We start from the raw sequence: 18,472 nt of genomic DNA on the forward strand, positions 1-18,472 counted from the left end.
ACATTTCTAGCGCCAATGCTACACCTGCGTTTATACACAGATGAAACCCAAGAAGAACCAACATTTGATGCCGGGCACTAGAGGCACGAGGGGCACAATGGGCATGACATCGAGAAAACGTATGCCGGGAGAGGCACTACGGGAATGAAATGACCATTCCGCCTTTCTATCCGGCGCGTCTAGGCGACGATGACACTAGCTTGTGAGAAGCATGCTATCGGACATGATCTGAGGCAGCCTCAGCTTCCAAAGCCCCTAAATCGCTACCATGCAGTCCTCCTCTCCTTCAACAATAGGAAGACATCCTCGCCTCTGTGGGGTAGACTTGCTCCTGGGCTTGGCTTGGTCGAGTCCATCCGGGGGAACCGGACCGACTTGCCACTACCTCCGACCGCTCGGCGCGTCATCTCAACGTCGAGACTCAGCTCGAACTTGGTGACCAGCGCGGCAATGGCATACCCCATGGCGCGCTTGGCCAGGAAGCGGCCGGGGCACAGGGTATGACCGCCTCCGAAAGGGCGGTAGGACTTTGAGGACGTAAGCTTCGGCTCTGCGACGAAGCGCGCGGGCGAGAGCGTGAGGGGATCGTCGCCCCAGACGGAGCGGTTCTGGTGGAGTTGACGGTAGGGAACCTGTGCGACAGGCGTTGTCAGTCAAAGCCTCAAGACTAGCTGTTGCGGGCACGGGAATCGGGAGAGGGATATGTGAGTGCGTACAAGTATCTTGCTTCCCGGTTGGAGCGTCTTGCCGCGGATGTGCGTGGGCGCAACGACATCTCTGACGAGAGCGGTGGCGACCGTGAGGCGGAGAACCTCGCTGAGGAGGGACTCCAGCAGCGGGCAGTTCTCGGCGAGATAGGCTTCGTCTACCTGGCCGTCCTTGACTGCGGGCGTGACCTCCGCCCGAATGGCGTCGAGGAGTGACGGGTCGTATGCCATATGCGCGATGGCCCAGAAGGCGACCTTGTATATGTTGCCCAGGACACTAAGAGCAAACAACATTAGCGATCGGTAGAGGCAAAAGGAGGAGAATGAAGGAAAGGGGACACAAGTCTTACGCCCAGAAATGCAGCATGAAAATTTTGGCCATGTCTCGCTCGTCGACCCCCACGTCCCGCATCATGGCTTCCACCGACTTGACAAAGTCGATGCAGTCGCTTCGTTCTGATGCCGGGATAGCGAGGTACTTGACAAAGGTGCCAATGATGGCGTCCCGGGCCTGAACCATATCCCCGCTGATGATCTCAGGCATCTGGAACATGTACTTCCAGTTCGTCCGCTCCCAGAGCGCAAATGAGTCCAGTAGCGTGGGATTCACCTCCCAGATCTTCTGGCCGAGGAAAGCCGTCGTGGTGCCCCGAAGGAAGAGATCGGTGCACAGGCCAAGAAGCGAAACAGCCGCGCCATCAGCCGATCGTCCAACTACAGATGCACTGCGTCCATCTACGATGTCCTGCAGCGTTTGGTCGATTCCCGGAATGGTTCTGGCGTGCAAAAGGTCCTCGAAGAGGGGACCTGGCTTGGTCTGGCGGCGGTGATACTCGTTGATCATGTTGCCGGGGGCCTGCGCGTGCGCCATGCCGATGTTGTGCCTGGAGGACTCGTTGATGGTGAACATCTTGGCGAAGCCGTCGTCGCTGACGCCGATCCACCGGTACATGTCCTTGATGACGTTGTCGTAGGAGATTGTGGTGGTGTTGCGGTACAGGCCGGCGACGTCCTCGGGGGCGTAGCAGATGTAGATGCGCGCCCCTGCGATGGAGACGCTAAACGGCATGTTTGAGTCGTTGAAGTATTTTCTGTTTCCTAGGATCAGCATCTGAGCATTCAATATGTAGTGGTGTCATAACGGACCTTCCCTCGTCGATGGCTTCATTGTAGTCCTTGAAGAAGGAGCGAACATGACCTAGTCATATCAGCAAATTGCAAACCTGTACGCATAGGTCTTTGCAGTACCTAGAACTGTGACATGGAGTTAGCATGGTTGTAGACCAATTGTGGCGAGGCGAGGCGTACATGGAATCCAATACGGCAACTCTTTTGGTGCCGAGGGATTCATGACTGGCATGATAGTGAAGCGCCATAGTCTCCAGCATAGCAGCGCCGCCCCAACACCCAGGAAAGGCAGTAAGCTGAATGCTGTCTCCCGTGTAAGAAGGTCAACGACCGCCGAGACCGACTTTGATAACATGGCTGCCTGTGTGAGCTCGTAGTTTGGGGTTGGAAGGCACCGGCACTGAGAATCGCACTCAAGGACTTTGAATCAAGCGCACGCCTCTTTTAGTGAGAATTCTACGGCTATGCCTACTACTTTACTACATTTCACTACATGCCATAGCATTTTGGGGTCATGAGAGTCACTCAATGAGCCTTGGCTCCATTGACTTGTGCATCGATTCGGACTCGCCCCAACTGCCGTGTCACCACGGGCTTAGCGTGTATTAGTCGCAGGGCAGGCCGTTGCAGTTCTTTGAGCCTTGCCAGCAGATCACCAAACGCCCGACACGAAGCGGCGGTTTGTGAGACCTGGGGGCTGGACTTGGCTCGCTGATTGGCAACCAAGGGCCGACACCCCTGCTTATCGGGTGCGGAAGCGCCTTGGATCAGAAGAATGGGACGTCGTGGTGCTCAGCCCTCCCTGTCAGCAAGTACCGATACCTGTTTGCCTGTATCTCACCATCCCGGGGGAAATGTACGCATGCAGCTTATTGTCTTTAGATCATGCGGCTTGTTTCTGCCTCGGCGAATGACGTGCCGCACTTGCTACATGCCGCATTCCTGCAACGCAACGGTACACGGAGAAGAAAATTGAGCTCTGAGCTCGGCAGATGTTCGCCAAGTCATTACTGATCGCGAGAAAGCCGCACGCCTGCAGAGACGGCCACGAATCCGAGTCCACAGGCTGTCGTATTCATGAGAGAAGCTGCTTGGATACCAGTTTTCGTTCTTGTCTGCCGCCATCACTGCGGCTGTGGCTGCTGCTCTCATTGCTATCCTTGTTCTCGTTTCTACTGCCTTATATGACCCTGATCCGTACAGTAAGGGCTACATGTAAATAAGGGGGCTGAGGTCCAGATATCTCGTCCCTCATTCACGTTAACGAGAAAGACGATGAGACATAAAACCCGAAGGAATATAACTAAAAGTAAGCAAAGGAAACAAAAACTCCCGGCACACCGAGGTGTATCACTTTGCCCTATCCCACATGAAAATCTCGGCGTACATGTATCTCTCCACGACCAGTGCCCGGTCTAAGCTCCTCAGTGCTTGCGGCCCCCATTTCAATATCATCGTAATGATGATCGCTCGCTCCCGAGCTGACGTGGGTGGCATGTTTCCCCCAGGACTTGTCGAGAGACTCAGCGGCATTGCTCTGCCTGCCGTACCGGAGCAGACTCCGCAACATGCTGAGCGGGTTGGTGCTCCACGTATTGAAGCCGTGACTCGCCTTGTTCTTGAAGAAGCCGGCGGCAGACGGCATGCAGGCGCAGGTGATCCCGACGCACATTTCCACCAGGGCCATGAGGAGGACGGGGTAGATCCAGAATGTGTAGTCGTCGAGGCGAGCGTTCAGTTTGTTTTTGAAGTATATGCTTAGCGAAGAGGCGACGCATGCACTATTGAGCGAAAGTTAGAACGAGACACACACAGGAAAGGGGAGGGGCATGCAGCGCACATCAACCCAGTGGCAAAGACGGCCATCACGCCAATCTTTTTCTTGGTGCTGAGGCGCAGCTTGGAGACCGCAATGAGAGGAAGAACAAAGATGTAGGTGTCCAAGAACAGGCTTCCAGAGGCAATAGGAATGGTCATGTTGAAGCTCTTAGTGTAGCGATCGTTTAGGAAGCCCTCCTGCCATGTCTGCCCGGGGTTCGGGGCCTGGTAATATATGCTCGCAACGATCACGGCCGTGTAGAAGCCCCAGTTTAGGAACAGTCCGATATAGACGCAGATTCGGAGCCAAGGGAGGGGCCCGAAGATCTGGAGATACATGAGGAAGAATGACGTTTTGGCGAGCGCCCAGACGAGGCCCGTGGGCCAGTTGGAGAAGAAGCTGGCCTGGTATCATTTGTTTAATTCCCATGCGAATACTTCTGTAGGGGTCAAGGATCCTTACAATTAGAAAATCGTCGCTGAGGGTATGGGCCACAGACATGTCCCACATGTGTGTGCCGAACTTTGCTGCCGTGACCGCTAGATACATCTAGTGTTAGTTTTCCGGATATGATCCTCGAAGCAGCAGCGTAGCTTTACCATGGATACATATGGCATAATACCACAGTGTCCCTATCTAATACGGTCGTCAGATATGATCAAGAACCGGTTTCAGGACAACTAACAACGGCGGCCAGTGTGGTCCCTAATTTGCAGTCGCCGGTCAGCAAAGTTCTCGTGGTGGCATACCGAACCGAATAGCCTCCTCGTGAACCACCACTTACAGTCATCAGCAGTCACGTTGCGTCGGACAAAGGCCTTGACGTAGAACCTGATGCAGGCAAATACCAGCATGATGGCCAAGAGCACCGTGCCGACCGCAATCAGAACAGGAGCCCCGGAGGGAGGGTCCACGAAGTTGGGGACGACGCCGGGCGGCGGCTTAGACGCGGGCGTCTGCGCCATCTGCTCCGGCGTTAAGGACATGATGCCGACAAAATTCGACGGAGCTGCACAACGATCGGTTTGGAATGGCGTCGGTGCTTGACAAAAGTCTGGCGGATCGCGAAGGCACAGGCACCGTGGAGGCAAGAAGATGGGAGCCCGCCGAAGAGGAGTTGAGGAGGATGCGGACGGCAGAGCCGACGGCACGGGTCATCTAGGCTGGGCGGTATCTAAGATGGTCGGAGCACAACGACCAAAGACCTTGGGACATGAAGTGGTGGCTGACGCCAGACCGGCCACAGGCGAAAGGGTGTCCTCTGGTTGAGCACATGCGGGCCGACCAGAGGCGGATGCTCATGCAAGTCTCATCGCTGGGGAATGCTGCATGAGTGCACCCGTAAGATGCTACCCAAACTCCCCATCCGCCAAGACAGGGGACCAGAGGTCCATGACGAATCATCTCAGCTGCGATACAGACGGTGTGTATTCCTGAGAATGGAATGTCCGGTGGCCACCCGAAGATAGCCGCGCTATTGCATCGAACAGCAACACGCAGTTGCGCTGCGTAGCACTGTATAACAGGAGTGAGGCTGGGTCATATTCCCGATCAAGGAAGCCCAGAGCAACAAGATGAGCAGCAAGATGGCGCGCTACGTCTCCGAAGGTGTGCACACCATCTCGTCTGAACACGACGCCTCAGCCGTTCCCGGTGTCTTGGCCCCCAAACTGTAAAGCCCCCGCCCTGTTTAAGTGGCGATAGGGCACGTAGCGCTTAATACGACGTAATCAGTATATACGCGCGTTGGCAGTGCAAAGACATCACTGGAGTTGGGCCTTACCTTGATAGTACTGACTCACAAGCCCCCACCCGCAGGGCACCACGGTCGCTTACACCACTGCCGATCGAAGGATGGTCCACGCCGGGCACTACCGTGTGTTGTGTCTGACTGCGGGTGCAGATCCCGGCGAAGCATCCGGGAAACGTCTTGAATCGCGGGGCCAAAAACAGCTTCTCTCCGTTGTGCCGCGGGCAGGGCAGACAGCGACCACTGCCGGCGGGGATGGCGGCTGTAAGGTTCTCCATGCCTCTCCACTGGGGGGAGCCGAAACAGGTCGGTAGGCTGAGACTCGGTTGCCTGCAGGTCATGCATCAACGTCACAGCCTCTGTGCGATGGAAGCAACAACCAACAACTTCACGTCCCGCGAGCGGGCGCCAATAAGGCCGTCTCCCCGCCTCGATATGTCATCAAACCGCTCAATATTCTGAGCAAGCAAAACATCGAAGGCCTTCCGATCAAACGCAGGAGGAACTCAGCCTCTTCATTTCCTCAAATCTAGGACTTGTCGGTCCACTGGGCTGAAGCTTGCATCGTCAGCTGCCATCATCAAAATGTCCAAACAAACCGTCTTGATCACGGGCTGCAGCGACGGCGGCATCGGCGCCGCGCTGGCAGTGCTCTTTCAGCAGCGCGGATGGCACGTCTTCGCCACCACCCGCGACCCCGCCAAGATGGGTAGCCTTCGCGATCTCCCCGACGTGACGCTCCTGGCGCTCGATGTCGTCAAGTCGGACGACATCAAGGCGGCCGTGCAGGCCGTCTCCGAGAAAACGGGCGGAACCCTGGACTGCCTCATCAGCAACGCCGGACGCAATCATTTCATGCCCATTCTCGACGAGGACCTGGACGCGGTCAGGAACATTTTCGAGATCAACCTCATGGGCCCGATGGCTCTAACCCATGCGTTTGCCCCTCTGCTCATCAAGGCCAAAGGCATCGCCGTCTACGTAACCTCCATCTCCGGTTATCTCAACATTCCGTATATGGGTAAGAGCAGACACCTACTGAGCTCCAATACCCCGCGTTCACTAACATGGAGCTCCGTAGGAACGTACGCTGCATCCAAGCGGGGCTTGGAAATCGTCGCGGAAACGCTACGCCTCGAGCTGGCTCCCTTCGGCGTCGACGTGATGGAGGTTGTCACGGGCGGGGTCAAGTCGATGGGCCAGACATACTTTGGCGACGTCAAGCTCCCGCAAGGGTCGCTCTACAAGAGCATCGAGGACACATTCGTGAGCCGAGCCCAGGGTAATGACGGCATGCCCAGGATGGAGACGATGGAATATGCGACCTCAGTTGTGGATGAGATCGTCAAGCGCACCACGGGTAAATTCTGGTGTGGCGTGCACGTCGAGCAGGTCCGGATGGGCACGACGGCAACCGCAGTGCCGCAGTCGGCCATGGATGCCGGAGCAGTCATGGGAACAGGGCTGGATGCATTGCCACCAAAGGAATAGACGTTGAGCCGGCTACTGGAAGAGGCATGGGGTAGTCAAAGGAATCGCTATCGATTCGCCACAGCCAGTCATTCTGTCCATCATGACATAGTGAGCAGCGACATAGAGTCGACTGCAATTGACGACGGGCTCATCACCGTGATTGGGAGTTCATACGCGCCATGGTGGCCACCGATCTGCAGCTACGTTCGCTCAACTCATTACATCGAAGCCTTGACGTACGACGACAGCCATGCTATCATGTGATCCCGAAGGACCGTGGTCAATTGATGCCTGCACCCTGGGCTTCACGGCTGCATGAAGCCATCGCCCTATCAGCGGCTTCACATGCAGGTACTCGCTGGTGATGACTTGCCACAAGACCGGAGGGCTGAGGCTAGGACTAATACGGCGGCTTCTCCGACTCCTCGCGGACAGGCGGCGCATCGTACCTCGTCCAGCCCCAAAGCTACATCGGCATAACGTCTCGGCAATGCAGTTACACACAGCCCGGATACTGCTCCATGGGGTAGGTCTCACACGCCGCCCGTAGTCGTGCATCTGCCTACGTGGTCATGATGATTGGTGCCAAAATGCGAGTTGCTTGCTGTTGGCCTTGTTCCCGACATCGAAAGGGAGGGTTGGGGGCTGAACTTGCAGTGTAGCATTCCCTTGCGGCTGGCTTGACAATAGGACGATGCTGTCTCACGGTGCGGTCATGCTGACATGCCTTCCATCCAACAAGGCGCGCGATGTTCAAGATACGATGCATGACCTGGGCCTAGGCAGTAGGCGAAGCAGCTCAGCGGCCACTCTTATCCATGCATGCACTTGTCTGCCTTTCCCGCAACCATGACGCGGCTAATGAGGCAGACTGGCGCGCGGAAGCCGTTGACGCCTCCCGTGTCTTACATTGATACTACTTGACATTCACATCAGAGCCACCTTTGCGCTTCCCACTTTCAGAGCAACGAAACCTTCATCGCAGGGTGATAGTCGAAAAGCTTTACCATTTTGATGAACGTTCATTTTCCTTTGCTCTTGTGACTACGGAGCACTATCGAATTGCGCTTTTAGACATGTCTCTCGTGGACGTCAAGTCGGTCATCTCCGACGAAAAGGTGCAGCTGGTACTGTTCCTGCTCGTCGTTCTGGTACATCTCTATAACGAGATCGGGCCATGCCAGGTGAGTACCGCATGTCCCAGTGCCGTATCGACATGGCCGTGTCCTGATCTAGTGAATAGAGTCTTTTGCATCCTTTGTGTGATGGTTTCGCTTTTTTCCTTTCCAGCCTTACAACGATAGTCCGCGATTATGTAAGTGACCCCACCTCGCACGGCTGTTGCATGCAGAGACTACCAGGCCGCTAATGACGCGACTTAAAGCAATCTGGGAAATATTACAAGCCATGGAAGCCAGCAAACCCAATTGTTATCGTGTCCGCGAAGCAACAGATTGCGGAGCTTAGCGAAGCACCAAACCTCTCTCAAAGAGCTGTGTATGCCGATGTGAGCTAGCCCTGTTTCTGCCAGCCAATACTTATTCGGGTCAACTAACGGCGTCAAGATGTTTGGCTTCAAGCACACCATGAACAAGCTTCAGCACAATACGAGCGACCATAAAGTGGTGAGAACACGTTTGTACGGCCGACTTCTTCAGGTGAATGGACCTGGGCATCTTAACGCCCTGTATCCGCACCTCGTCGCCCGGCTAGACAGCAGTCTGAGCCGCGAGCTTGCCGAGGCACGTGTGTTGCAAGGTGCGTACCTCGATGCTTTAAGCGTTACCCTAGTTGGCTGTAGAATTGACGCGTGGAGTAGATGGCGTTTCTTTGCCGGTCGCGCAGACGGTCCGTCGACTTGCCTCGAGGCTCATGAGTCTCATGTTCTTTGGTGAAAGCTTGTGTAAGTGACGGACCACTGCCTCCGAATTCCTGTCCTGTGACTTACTTGCTGTATAGCTTCCAATGAGGCATTCTCCAAAGCACTCCTGCGTTACCCTCAGGACATGGTCAAGTGCATGGGCGCGTTCCAAATCACACCCGCATTTATGTCACCGTACGTCGGCAGCCAACCCATATCACAAAGCCCAAGTCCTTTGCTAAATATTGATGCAATGAATCAGTGTTGTTCATGCCCTTCTTACGAAGCGCGGCGAGGCAATGAACTTGATCCAGGGCCGATTGTTTGAATGCATGGGCCCAGGCCGCTCAACTTGGGATGAGCCAGACCAGACCAAATATGTACGTGTTCCCATCCCTTGTCTGAAGCCTATATAGCTGACGATCTGCAACACATAGCTCACCATCATGCACAACATGACTGAACTGACCGAGTCAAGCGACTACTGGAACCCAGAGCTATTGTCCCAGTCCCTTCTAGGAATATGGTTTGCCGCGGCTCATCAGCCTTGGATGAACCTGCATTTCATCATGATAGAGCTATGCACACGACCTCAGTGGCAAGAAGCACTCCGTCAGGAAATACAGCAACATTCCACACTCGACTACAAGACTTTGGAGGGACTGCCTCTTTTGGACAGCTTCATCAAGGAGACTGTGAGACTGAAACCGCTCGATACACGTACGAGTCCCCCATTTTCCAATATACTGTTGCCAGCGGTAGCAGGAACTAAACCCTTGTCACAGTTGCGATCCGTAGAAAGGCATTGGGACCCCACAGCTTCGCCCACGGCTCTCTATCCGTGCCATCGGGCGCAACCGTCTGCGTATCGGCGTATGATCTCATGCACGACACAAAGACGTATGCGGAGCCGAACTCGTTCGACCCTACGAGATTCTTGCCAAAAGATGGCAAAAGTCAACGCAAATTTACAGAGGTGTCTGAAACCTTCCCCGTTTGGGGCTATGGGTCGCTGGCATGCCCTGGCCGTCTTCATGCGTCGCTTGCGATGAAGATGGTCATGGCTACGCTGATCTCAAGGTACGACATGAGACTGGAAGACCCGAATGCGCGGACGAGGTGGTCGTGGGAGACGTTTACGATGCCGTACGAGACGACACGAATTGTCTTCAAAGAGCGATGATGGGAGCATGAAGGTGGAGAGCACATGCAGTTGACGCGGTGAACATGAGCACATGTAGAAACAAGGTTTTGTTAGCTTGAGTCTTTATCTTGACGATGGATTGTAGAAATATCTGACGAGATGAGCTATTCAAGGACATGCACTTGTTCTACTACGCAGCATTGCTGCTACAGCTTCTACCATTCAAGTTGCTTCCGTTGCTGTCGTTGTTGCCGTTGTTGCTTCAAGACAACATTGAACATGACGCCTTTCTTTCCGTTTGGCAAAATTGAGAGCATGGGCCGCCGTCACACATGAGCGGCGTCGGCTTCCCTGGCAGTTGCCATCATTGCCTCCATCCCTCCGTGCCGAGACGGCGCTGGCCCCATGCACCAACCAATGGAGCGCTGCTCATCACTGGCTGCATGCCTCGCTGGAGGCACCTAAAATACTGCATGAGACACCCTGGTAGTCTAGTGGCGCGATTTGAGATCCAGTCCTGATCGAAGAAGTACCAGTACCTTCTCCAGCGGCGGCCCCCAAACCCGCCCCCAACCCGATGAAGCACCAAATCCTCCGGCACGGCAGACTGCAGAACATCCATGTCTCGTACATGGAGAGTCAGCCCTGCGTTGTGTTCACTTTGCTGACCATGACGCAGCAGTATTGTGAGCTGCCTGTGAGGCGGTTGTCGTTCAACTGCCCGATCTGGGTGCTGTGGACTTACACGACGTGGCACAGGCAAGGCTTGCTGTTTGGCCGGGCTATGTTGTCCTCAACATCCCCGATGATCGATTGGTGTCGAATTTGGGTTTCCAGGCCGGTTTCCTTCGTCTCTTTGGTGTAATCAAAGCATCTTGCGACCTGATCCGTCGATTGCGCGCGTTGGCAAGCTTAAACAATGCCAATGGCTTTGCACACTCTTTTACTTGCCGCAATATTGTTGTTATCACCGCCTGTTGTGCTAGCGACGTGCGCATGCCATGACATCGCCAAGCTGCTTCCTGGGCGAGTCTTGCTACCCAACTCTTCGGGGTACAAGACCTCGATCTCGTCCTATTTCTTCCTCAACTCGCGCCAAAGCCCGAAGTGCATTGTCGCGCCGACCAATGCAGCTGAAGTCTCCAAGATCATCAAGAAGCTGGGCGTGCGCGAGAACAATCAGGTCGCGATAAGAAGCGGTGGACATACGCCGAACCGGGGGTTCGCGAATACCGATTCTGGCGTCACGCTGGATCTACGAGGCCTCAACAAGATCGCACTGCAAGGACCTAATGACGATGTCGTCTCAGTTGGCACAGGAGCCCTTTGGCGAGAGGTATATGCTACACTTGACCCTATTAATCGCACAGTTGTTGGAGCTCGCGTGGCCTCTGTAGGAGTAGGAGGCTTCCTCACGGGAGGTAGATCGCCCGATCCATATTGTCCCCGTATTCTCTGTACTTACTTCCCTAGGCGGCCTATCGTTCTTCTCTCCTAAATACGGCTTCGGGTGCGACAATGTCGTAAATATGGAGGTCGTACTCGCAAACGGCGCCATCGTCAACGCCAACGCGACGTCTCATCCCGACCTGTTTCGCGCTCTGAAAGGAGGTCAAGGCAACTTTGGAATCGTCACCCGGTTCGATCTCGTCACCCACGTACAATCCGAGTACTGGGGCGGCGCAATCCAATACCCAGGTTCTGCCGACGCGGCGCAGCTGGCCGCGTTCGAGTCATTCAAGGCGGCTCCCTACGACGGCTTTGCCGAAATCGAGCAGACATTTGTCTACTTTGGCGCCCTCAAGGCCTTTTCAAGCACCAACAACATGTTCTACACAAAGTCGGTTGTCAATGCCAGCGCGTTAAAATTCTTCTCGGACGTACAACCGCAAACAGCGAATACGATGCGCATCTCCAATACGTCTGCTTTTGCAGAAGAGATCGAGAAGTTCCAGCCCACGGATCAATTGTATGTTTGCTACGGCATGCTCTTTCTCTCTCAGGCTGGCTGCGGTCAAAAACTGACTTGACCAGCGCTTCCTACTCTACATTGAGCTTCCGTATGGCTCCAGGCATTCTGCCGCGAATCTACAAGCAATGGAAAGATGCGACGACTTCCTTGAGCGCCAAGGTCCCGAATGTGACGAGCGTCCTTACTTTCCAAGACATCCCTCCGCCTCCAAGCGCAAATGCTCCGAAAAATTCCTTCCCGTTCGCGCCAGATTCCACACCTCACAAGGACAATGTCTTGGTCCTGTTCTCATTCTACTGGTCTCACAAAGAGGAGTCAGCGCTTGTCGAATCTACCATCAAGAGCGTAACGGGCTCGGTCCAGGAACTAGTCGGGAACAAAGTCGGATTCAAGTATCTCAACTACGCAGCTGCCTGGCAGGACCCCATCGGGAGCTATGGAGAGGAGATCAACAAAGCACTGGCTCGCGTTGCCAGGACTTACGATCCAAACCGCTTCTTTCAAAGGGTTGTCAGCGGCGGCTTCAAGTTGAAAGTGTAATATTATGGAGTTGAAGCCTTTTATTCTTGAGGTATCATGCCAGTATTTATGAAAACCAAGCAAACACGCATTTTCCACGCCCGTGACCAGCCTTAATGCCTCCCCTAACGCTGCGCCCAAGGCTGCGTTGCCTAAACATAACTAGTACTCCCGTTGTACTCTTTTGGCGTCGGAGCTGTGCTGCCTAGGTAGCTCAGTTACGGCACTGCGCCTGAAGTGAATGCTCACTGCAGCACCAGTTGAACATTTGTATACTCCTGGAGTCCGAACGGCACCGGTATGTGGTCCCGCTCCATGTCATTTTGTTGCCTCCAATCGTGGACTTGTTGCAGCATTTCTCGGTCGCAGACTTCGTGTCGCGATCCACGGTGTCGTAATTGCCACGATGGCATCTGCACCAAGTGGCCGCCTCGATTCCGGACACGGAGAGGGCGATGATGGCGAAAATAGTATGAATCCGCATATTGACTTTGCTTGCTTGCACTTCTCTGTGTAGGAATATGAGGTTTAGTCGGCATGTGTGCAATAAGGAAGGGGAAAGGGTTGACGATCTAGGAGGGATGCTGTCGCTCGGCCTACCTTTCTCTGGAACAATAATGATGACTTTGTGGTATGGAGTTCAGAACGCACGGCCTTCGCTTTACTTTGTGTTGTAATTGTGCATTCCATTACGAAGCCAGCTGCAGGGTTTTATAATTCTTTTTACCGGTCCGTTGCATAAGAGGCAAATTCAAATTAGAGCGTCACAATTTGCGTAGTGAGTTCATGTGATTCACGCACTACTCTCTTACTTCGCTGTAAAATGGTACTTGCGACGGCGGATCGCTCCAATTGTCGAGGCTACATAGCACTTCCAGCATGTACGCAACTGAGATGGATGCAGTGCACAGGCAGGGCACCCGAGCCATGCAGATAGTGGGATGACTGATTAGCACACGCAGTCGTTGTGCCGCAGACCTCTCAGTACGAACGCTCGTTCATGCATTGACGGATAGCAGAGGCATCGAGGCAAGAGTCGTTTTCAATTTGCCCACGAAGTGAAAGGCTGTCGAGCTAGCGGTGGCGCCGTGAGCGACAGCAGCGACAGCAGCGACAGCCGCGGACCAGTGGTGGCTGCGTAGAGAATGACTGGTGTCCAAATTGGTTCACTCTATATATGACTGTGAGTATGACATCAGCGGTAGACTAAACAAAATTCATGGGTGCTGTGGACTGGTGACAAATGTTTGGTCTAAGGTATTATGTACGCCGCCAGCACATCCCCATGGGGAATGTACATCCTGTCTCCTGTGCAAGCTGCTCATGACGTGGTGGTACGCCTGCGTTGTGAGAAGACCGTCCCCTGCCAGAGTGGCAGCAAGCGAATGCGAGTCGCCCGTAACAATATGGCCACAGGCGCCGCCGATCCGGGGTCTCCCACAGGCCAGATCGGGGTGGGTCGGCGGCAGCCAAACCGCATCGGGGAAGCGTTTCGAAGGGGCGGCGGCGCCGGGGCTGAGCATCGTGGCTCGGACTCGCATCGAAGTGCCGGGTGACGCCATGTCGGGGGGCTGACGTTCGATGAAGAGGCAGGTATAAGAAGCGTGCCGAGAAGCGTAGCATCAGTCGAATGTTTCTTTCAACTTGTTCAAGTTGCTTTTGGCAGCACAGTCGAGACAGATTCATCTCATCCATCAAACCAAAACTGCCTTCACTCCCCAACCTGTACTCAAGATCACACCGAGTGCACTACACGACAGCTTCTCGACTAACTCGTCCACAAAAAAACACACAGTCAAACTACTGCCAAAATGTTCCTCTTATTCGGTCTTGCCCGCAAGGCAGCCAACGGCAATCACGACAGGGAGCACAACGAACGACAAATCCCCGTCACCGAGGGAGGCGTACCCTATAGCACACCCGCCTACTATCAGAGCTACCCGTCGCCGCAGCCTTACCGCTCGTCGTGTCACCAACGCAAGGCGGAGCGACGTTTCGAGAGGCAGATGCGCCGGGAAGAGCGCTGCGCGCGGAGGATGGATCGTCGAGGTGGCTGCTGTGGGAGTCGAAGTCAGCCTCCTCCACCCGCGGTCGTTGTCCATCCTCCACAGGTGCAGCCTCAGCCACAAATGTACCAGGCCCCGATGTACAGGCCAATGCAGTATGAGAGCAGGAACATGGATGCAGGGGATACACGCGACCGAGGGCCAGCAGCGGACGAGCCACCGGCGTATGAGGAGTTGGAGAGGACTCAGAGGAGTGCGAAGAGGTAGCTGCAGGGGAAGATTGTGCCGAGGCAACCAGGGAATTCCCACGACGTATACAAAATAGATTAATGCTGCATCATTGAATCGCATGGCCGGTTTCTCAGTCACGTACAGTAACAGCTTGAAAGACGAGCACATGTCGAAAGAATGTTGACTTATCCATGCCGATGACCGTTTGCCCGGAAATTCCCATCACGCAGCGCAAGTGCTAGATGCAAGTTCCACGCCCTGCTGCGACGCTGCCCGTCCTTTCCCGATGGCCCAGGATATTAGCTGCAGGCAGGGCGCGCCTGGCCATTGACAGGGCCCAATGCACCGTCTCTCATGCGGTTCCTGCAGCCAGTTGGGACGGTGGTCGCATCAAAGGAAAGACCCCCACCGGTTGCTGCCAGGTCACATTTGGTCTCCGCCGACCGGCTCCGATTGTTGACCGCTTCCAAGGGCGCGTTGCGGGACCCCGAGATCGCTGCCGCTTCCGGCAGAGTCGGGCAGCAGTTATAGTGCTGTACTCAACGAGAGGCATGGCCTTACTATGGCATTTTCACGGCCACAAAACTGATTGAGGGTCTCGTACAGTAGAGGGACATGAACGTGCCAAGCGATGACCCAGCATTGCACACGAAATACCTGTTCGGCGGCGCCGTGACAGGCGGCCGACCATCCGGCTCCGGGCCTGTTGACCTCGCTGCTGACCTTGCAGCACATGCTGAATGGCGGGAGCGCCAGGCGGGTCCAACTCGCTGTCATTTCATCCACTGACGGTAGATTAGCCGGGTGGGCATGTACACTGAACAGCGATAAAATGTGACGGTGGGGGGTACCGGGCCCCTGTGCAAGTTCCCGCCCAGCGCCCAAGTACCGAACGACTCTGCCCCGCCACCAGAAAATCGGGCGGCCATGGGTGCGTCCAGCCATTATCAGTCACCGCCGCCGATTCGGAGCTCCAACTCTGTTCCTCCAACTCTTCCGCAACTCGCCTCCCTTCTTCCAGCGCGAACAAACATCGAAATGCCGTCGCTCAACGGGGTTCCGACGGCGCAATTGGCGACCAACGGCACCGAAGAGAGCCTCAATGGCTACTCTCGCCCCGAGACGCCCACGGGCGGCATGGCCCTGACCGAGTACAGCATCAACCCGTCGCCGCCATCGGAGGAGAAGCGCAACCGCATCAAGGCCCTCGTCCCCGAGGACTATTTGCTTCCCAACGGCTACCCTGACGTGCGCGAACCGGCTCACACTCCAAATTATGGCCTGCATCGTTCTGACGAGAAAACCATTAGTACCTGCGCATGATTGCGAGCGCCACCTCGCGCGTCTACGAGGCCTGCCGAGTCACACCTCTGACCCACGCCGTCAACCTCAGCAATCGACTCGAGTGCAATGTCCTTCTCAAGCGCGAGGACACACAGCCCGTCTTCAGCTTCAAGCTGCGCGGCGCCTACAACAAGATGGCTCACCTCGACCCCGCCCAGAGCTGGAAAGGCGTCGTCTGCTGCTCGGCCGGCAACCACGCCCAAGGCGTCGCCTTTTCGGCGCGCAAGCTCAAGATCCCCGCCACCATCATCATGCCTGAGGGCACCCCGAGCATCAAGCACACAAACGTCGCCCGCCTCGGTGGCCACGTCGTTCTGCACGGCGCCGACTTTGACGCGGCCAAGGAGGAGTGCGCGCGCCGCGAGAAGCAGGACGGCCTCATAAACATCCCGCCTTTCGACGACCCGTACGTCATCGCCGGCCAGGGCACCATCGGCAACGAGCTCTTTGGCCAGGTCAACATGTCCAAGGTCGAGGCCATCTTCTGCTGCTGTGGCGGTGGTGGCCTCATCGCCGGTATCGGTCTATACGTGAAGCGAATGGCGCCCCACGTCAAGATCATCGGCGTCGAGGCCCACGACGCAAATGCCATGGCGCAGTCACTAAAAAAGGGCGAACGCGTCTTTTTGAAAGACGTTGGCTTGTTTGCAGATGGCGCGGCTGTCAAGACCCTTGGCGAAGAGACGTTCCGCATTGCCCAAGACGTTGTAGACGAGGTTGTCGAGGTGACGACCGACGAGATCTGCGCCGCCATCAAGGACATGTACGACGATACCCGGTCGGGCCTGGAGCCGGCGGGTGCCCTGTCCATCGCTGGTATGAAGAAGTACGTCGCGCAGCGGCCATCGCACGATCCGAGCCGGACGCTCATCGCCGTGACCTCGGGCGCCAACATGAACTTTGACCGCCTGAGGTTTGTCGCTGAGCGCGCGTCGTTGGGCGAGGGCAAGGAAGCCCTCTTGGCGGTGACCATTCCCGAGCGCCCGGGCGCTTTCGCGAAGCTCATTGACTGCATAATGCCCCATGCGGTAACCGAGTTCTCATACCGATATGCGACGGGCGAGAGCGCCAACATCATGATTGGCCTGTCGCTGACGGCGCCCGCCTCCCAGCGCAATGAGGAGCTTAAGACGCTCGTCGAGCGCATCCGGGGCGACGGCATGAATGTGACGGACCTGTCGGGCGACGAGCTCGCCAAGAGCCACGTCCGCTACTTGGTGGGCGGGCGGTCCGGCGTGCCCAACGAGAGGCTGTACATGTTCAGCTTCCCCGAGCGGCCGGGCGCGCTGGAAAAGTTCCTGACGACGCTGCGGCCCAAGTTCAACATCAGCCTGTTCCACTACCGCAACTACGGCGGCGACGTTGCCAAGGTCCTTGCCGGCATCTCCTGCCCCGAGGACGAGGCCGGGGACCTGGCCCGCTTCCTGCGCGAGGTCGGGTACCCGTTCGAGGAGTGCACAAACTCGGAGGTGTTCAAGACATTTTTACGCTCGTGAAAAAAGGAAACGGATTCGTCACCCCGGCGTTTCGGTTGTTTTGGAGTTTCAGGAGCCAAAAATATTGGTTTTGAGACGGAGAAGCTACTGCGGAGTATGTAGATCGAGACGTGGATCCGGAGTCGCTGCTTGTGCCATATAGATTGGGTATATGAACGGTCGGGCGAATTAACCCCGTGGAGAGCAATTGTCTTGAGGGCATGCGGCGAGCATGTATTGGAAGCCTCATCTTGAACATAATGTCATTGCATTGTGCTGAGGGCACTTTGAGCAACCACATCTACAATGGTGGCCACCGTAACTGTGTGAGAAGCGTACAGTCGATCACAACCAGTTGACGAGCATGTTTGAAGGGCCAGGCGGCATCCGCCCCTATGGGAGGGAGCCTCGGTCCCGCGGTCCCGCAGCGCGAGCATCCTGAGACGACGGGGCCTGGCTGGGCCGCCGCCCGGCAGTACCCGGGCGCGGCAAGGGTTTGCAGTCGCGGAGGCTTGAGAGGGCTTGCGAGATCTCGCATCTGCGGGGATGACCCCTGGTGTTTCGGGGCGGCCGCCCGGAAGGGGGGAGAAGCTTGTTCGCCGATACGTACCCGGCGCCTGTGCGCAATGCAATGCGCATCAGGACCCTGGAGGGGACAGATCGATCTGGGTGTTGCTGCTGCTGCTGTTTGTACGATGGCGTGCGGATGTGATGGGGATGGTCTTGCTAGACGGGAGGGAAGGGAATGGCAGCGCCACTGTCTCTCGGTGTGGGAAAGTGACGCGTAGACGCGCGCAGTTTGTGTGTGAGCGTGTGAAGACCGAAATGAAGGGTTCGTGTTGTTTCAACGTACGTACAGAAGGGTCAGGGATTTGTAACATTGACGGGACTGTACTGTGAGCTACGGGCACAGACCGCGAAAGGCGGAGGGAGCTGTGCTCATGCATCGGATTGTCTTTCGATTGGCAGAGTGTAAGCTTGTTTCCGCCATCGTAACAAAACTCGGGACTGATTATGAGCCGCTGTCGCTCTTTGAACCGTGC

The 18,472-nt window shown here is 55.9% G+C and overlaps 6 protein-coding genes across 6 annotated transcripts; 4 read left to right on the forward strand and 2 right to left on the reverse strand.

Annotated features, from left to right (window-relative positions):
* Window positions 1-263: 263 nt before the first annotated feature.
* PLICBS_004238 (uncharacterized protein) lies at window positions 264-2,058 on the reverse strand (the record flags this gene model as incomplete). Its single annotated transcript, XM_018327039.1, has 6 exons — window positions 264-632; window positions 717-984; window positions 1,058-1,798; window positions 1,854-1,905; window positions 1,956-1,961; window positions 2,016-2,058. 6 exons carry the CDS (start codon window positions 2,056-2,058, stop codon window positions 264-266), a joined length of 1,479 nt encoding a protein of 492 aa, XP_018174501.1.
* A 1,201-nt stretch (window positions 2,059-3,259) lies between these two features.
* PLICBS_004239 (uncharacterized protein) lies at window positions 3,260-4,640 on the reverse strand (the record flags this gene model as incomplete). Its single annotated transcript, XM_065600474.1, has 5 exons — window positions 3,260-3,265; window positions 3,322-3,616; window positions 3,676-4,058; window positions 4,117-4,193; window positions 4,439-4,640. 5 exons carry the CDS (start codon window positions 4,638-4,640, stop codon window positions 3,260-3,262), a joined length of 963 nt encoding a protein of 320 aa, XP_065456546.1.
* Window positions 4,641-5,989: 1,349 nt separating this feature from the next.
* Window positions 5,990-6,895, forward strand: PLICBS_004240 (uncharacterized protein; the record flags this gene model as incomplete). Its single annotated transcript, XM_018327037.1, has 2 exons — window positions 5,990-6,425; window positions 6,486-6,895. The coding sequence occupies 2 exons, from the start codon at window positions 5,990-5,992 to the stop codon at window positions 6,893-6,895; spliced, it is 846 nt and encodes a 281-aa protein (XP_018174499.1).
* A 1,058-nt stretch (window positions 6,896-7,953) lies between these two features.
* On the forward strand, window positions 7,954-9,921 carry PLICBS_004241 (uncharacterized protein; the record flags this gene model as incomplete). The annotated part of the gene is made up of 8 exons (XM_065600475.1): window positions 7,954-8,061; window positions 8,262-8,384; window positions 8,443-8,635; window positions 8,697-8,780; window positions 8,837-8,933; window positions 9,001-9,118; window positions 9,176-9,458; window positions 9,524-9,921. The coding sequence occupies 8 exons, from the start codon at window positions 7,954-7,956 to the stop codon at window positions 9,919-9,921; spliced, it is 1,404 nt and encodes a 467-aa protein (XP_065456547.1).
* A 592-nt stretch (window positions 9,922-10,513) lies between these two features.
* Window positions 10,514-12,394, forward strand: PLICBS_004242 (uncharacterized protein; the record flags this gene model as incomplete). Its single annotated transcript, XM_065600476.1, has 4 exons — window positions 10,514-10,520; window positions 10,914-11,303; window positions 11,356-11,851; window positions 11,917-12,394. 4 exons carry the CDS (start codon window positions 10,514-10,516, stop codon window positions 12,392-12,394), a joined length of 1,371 nt encoding a protein of 456 aa, XP_065456548.1.
* Window positions 12,395-15,648: 3,254 nt separating this feature from the next.
* PLICBS_004243 (uncharacterized protein) lies at window positions 15,649-17,450 on the forward strand (the record flags this gene model as incomplete). Its single annotated transcript, XM_018327034.1, has 2 exons — window positions 15,649-15,858; window positions 15,921-17,450. 2 exons carry the CDS (start codon window positions 15,649-15,651, stop codon window positions 17,448-17,450), a joined length of 1,740 nt encoding a protein of 579 aa, XP_018174496.1.
* Window positions 17,451-18,472: the final 1,022 nt, after the last annotated feature.

The sequence above is a fragment of the Purpureocillium lilacinum genome (genome assembly GCF_023168085.1).
Source record: "Purpureocillium lilacinum CBS 284.36 DNA, scaffold_3, whole genome shotgun sequence".
In the NCBI taxonomy this organism is placed as follows: Eukaryota; Fungi; Ascomycota; class Sordariomycetes; order Hypocreales; family Ophiocordycipitaceae; genus Purpureocillium; species Purpureocillium lilacinum.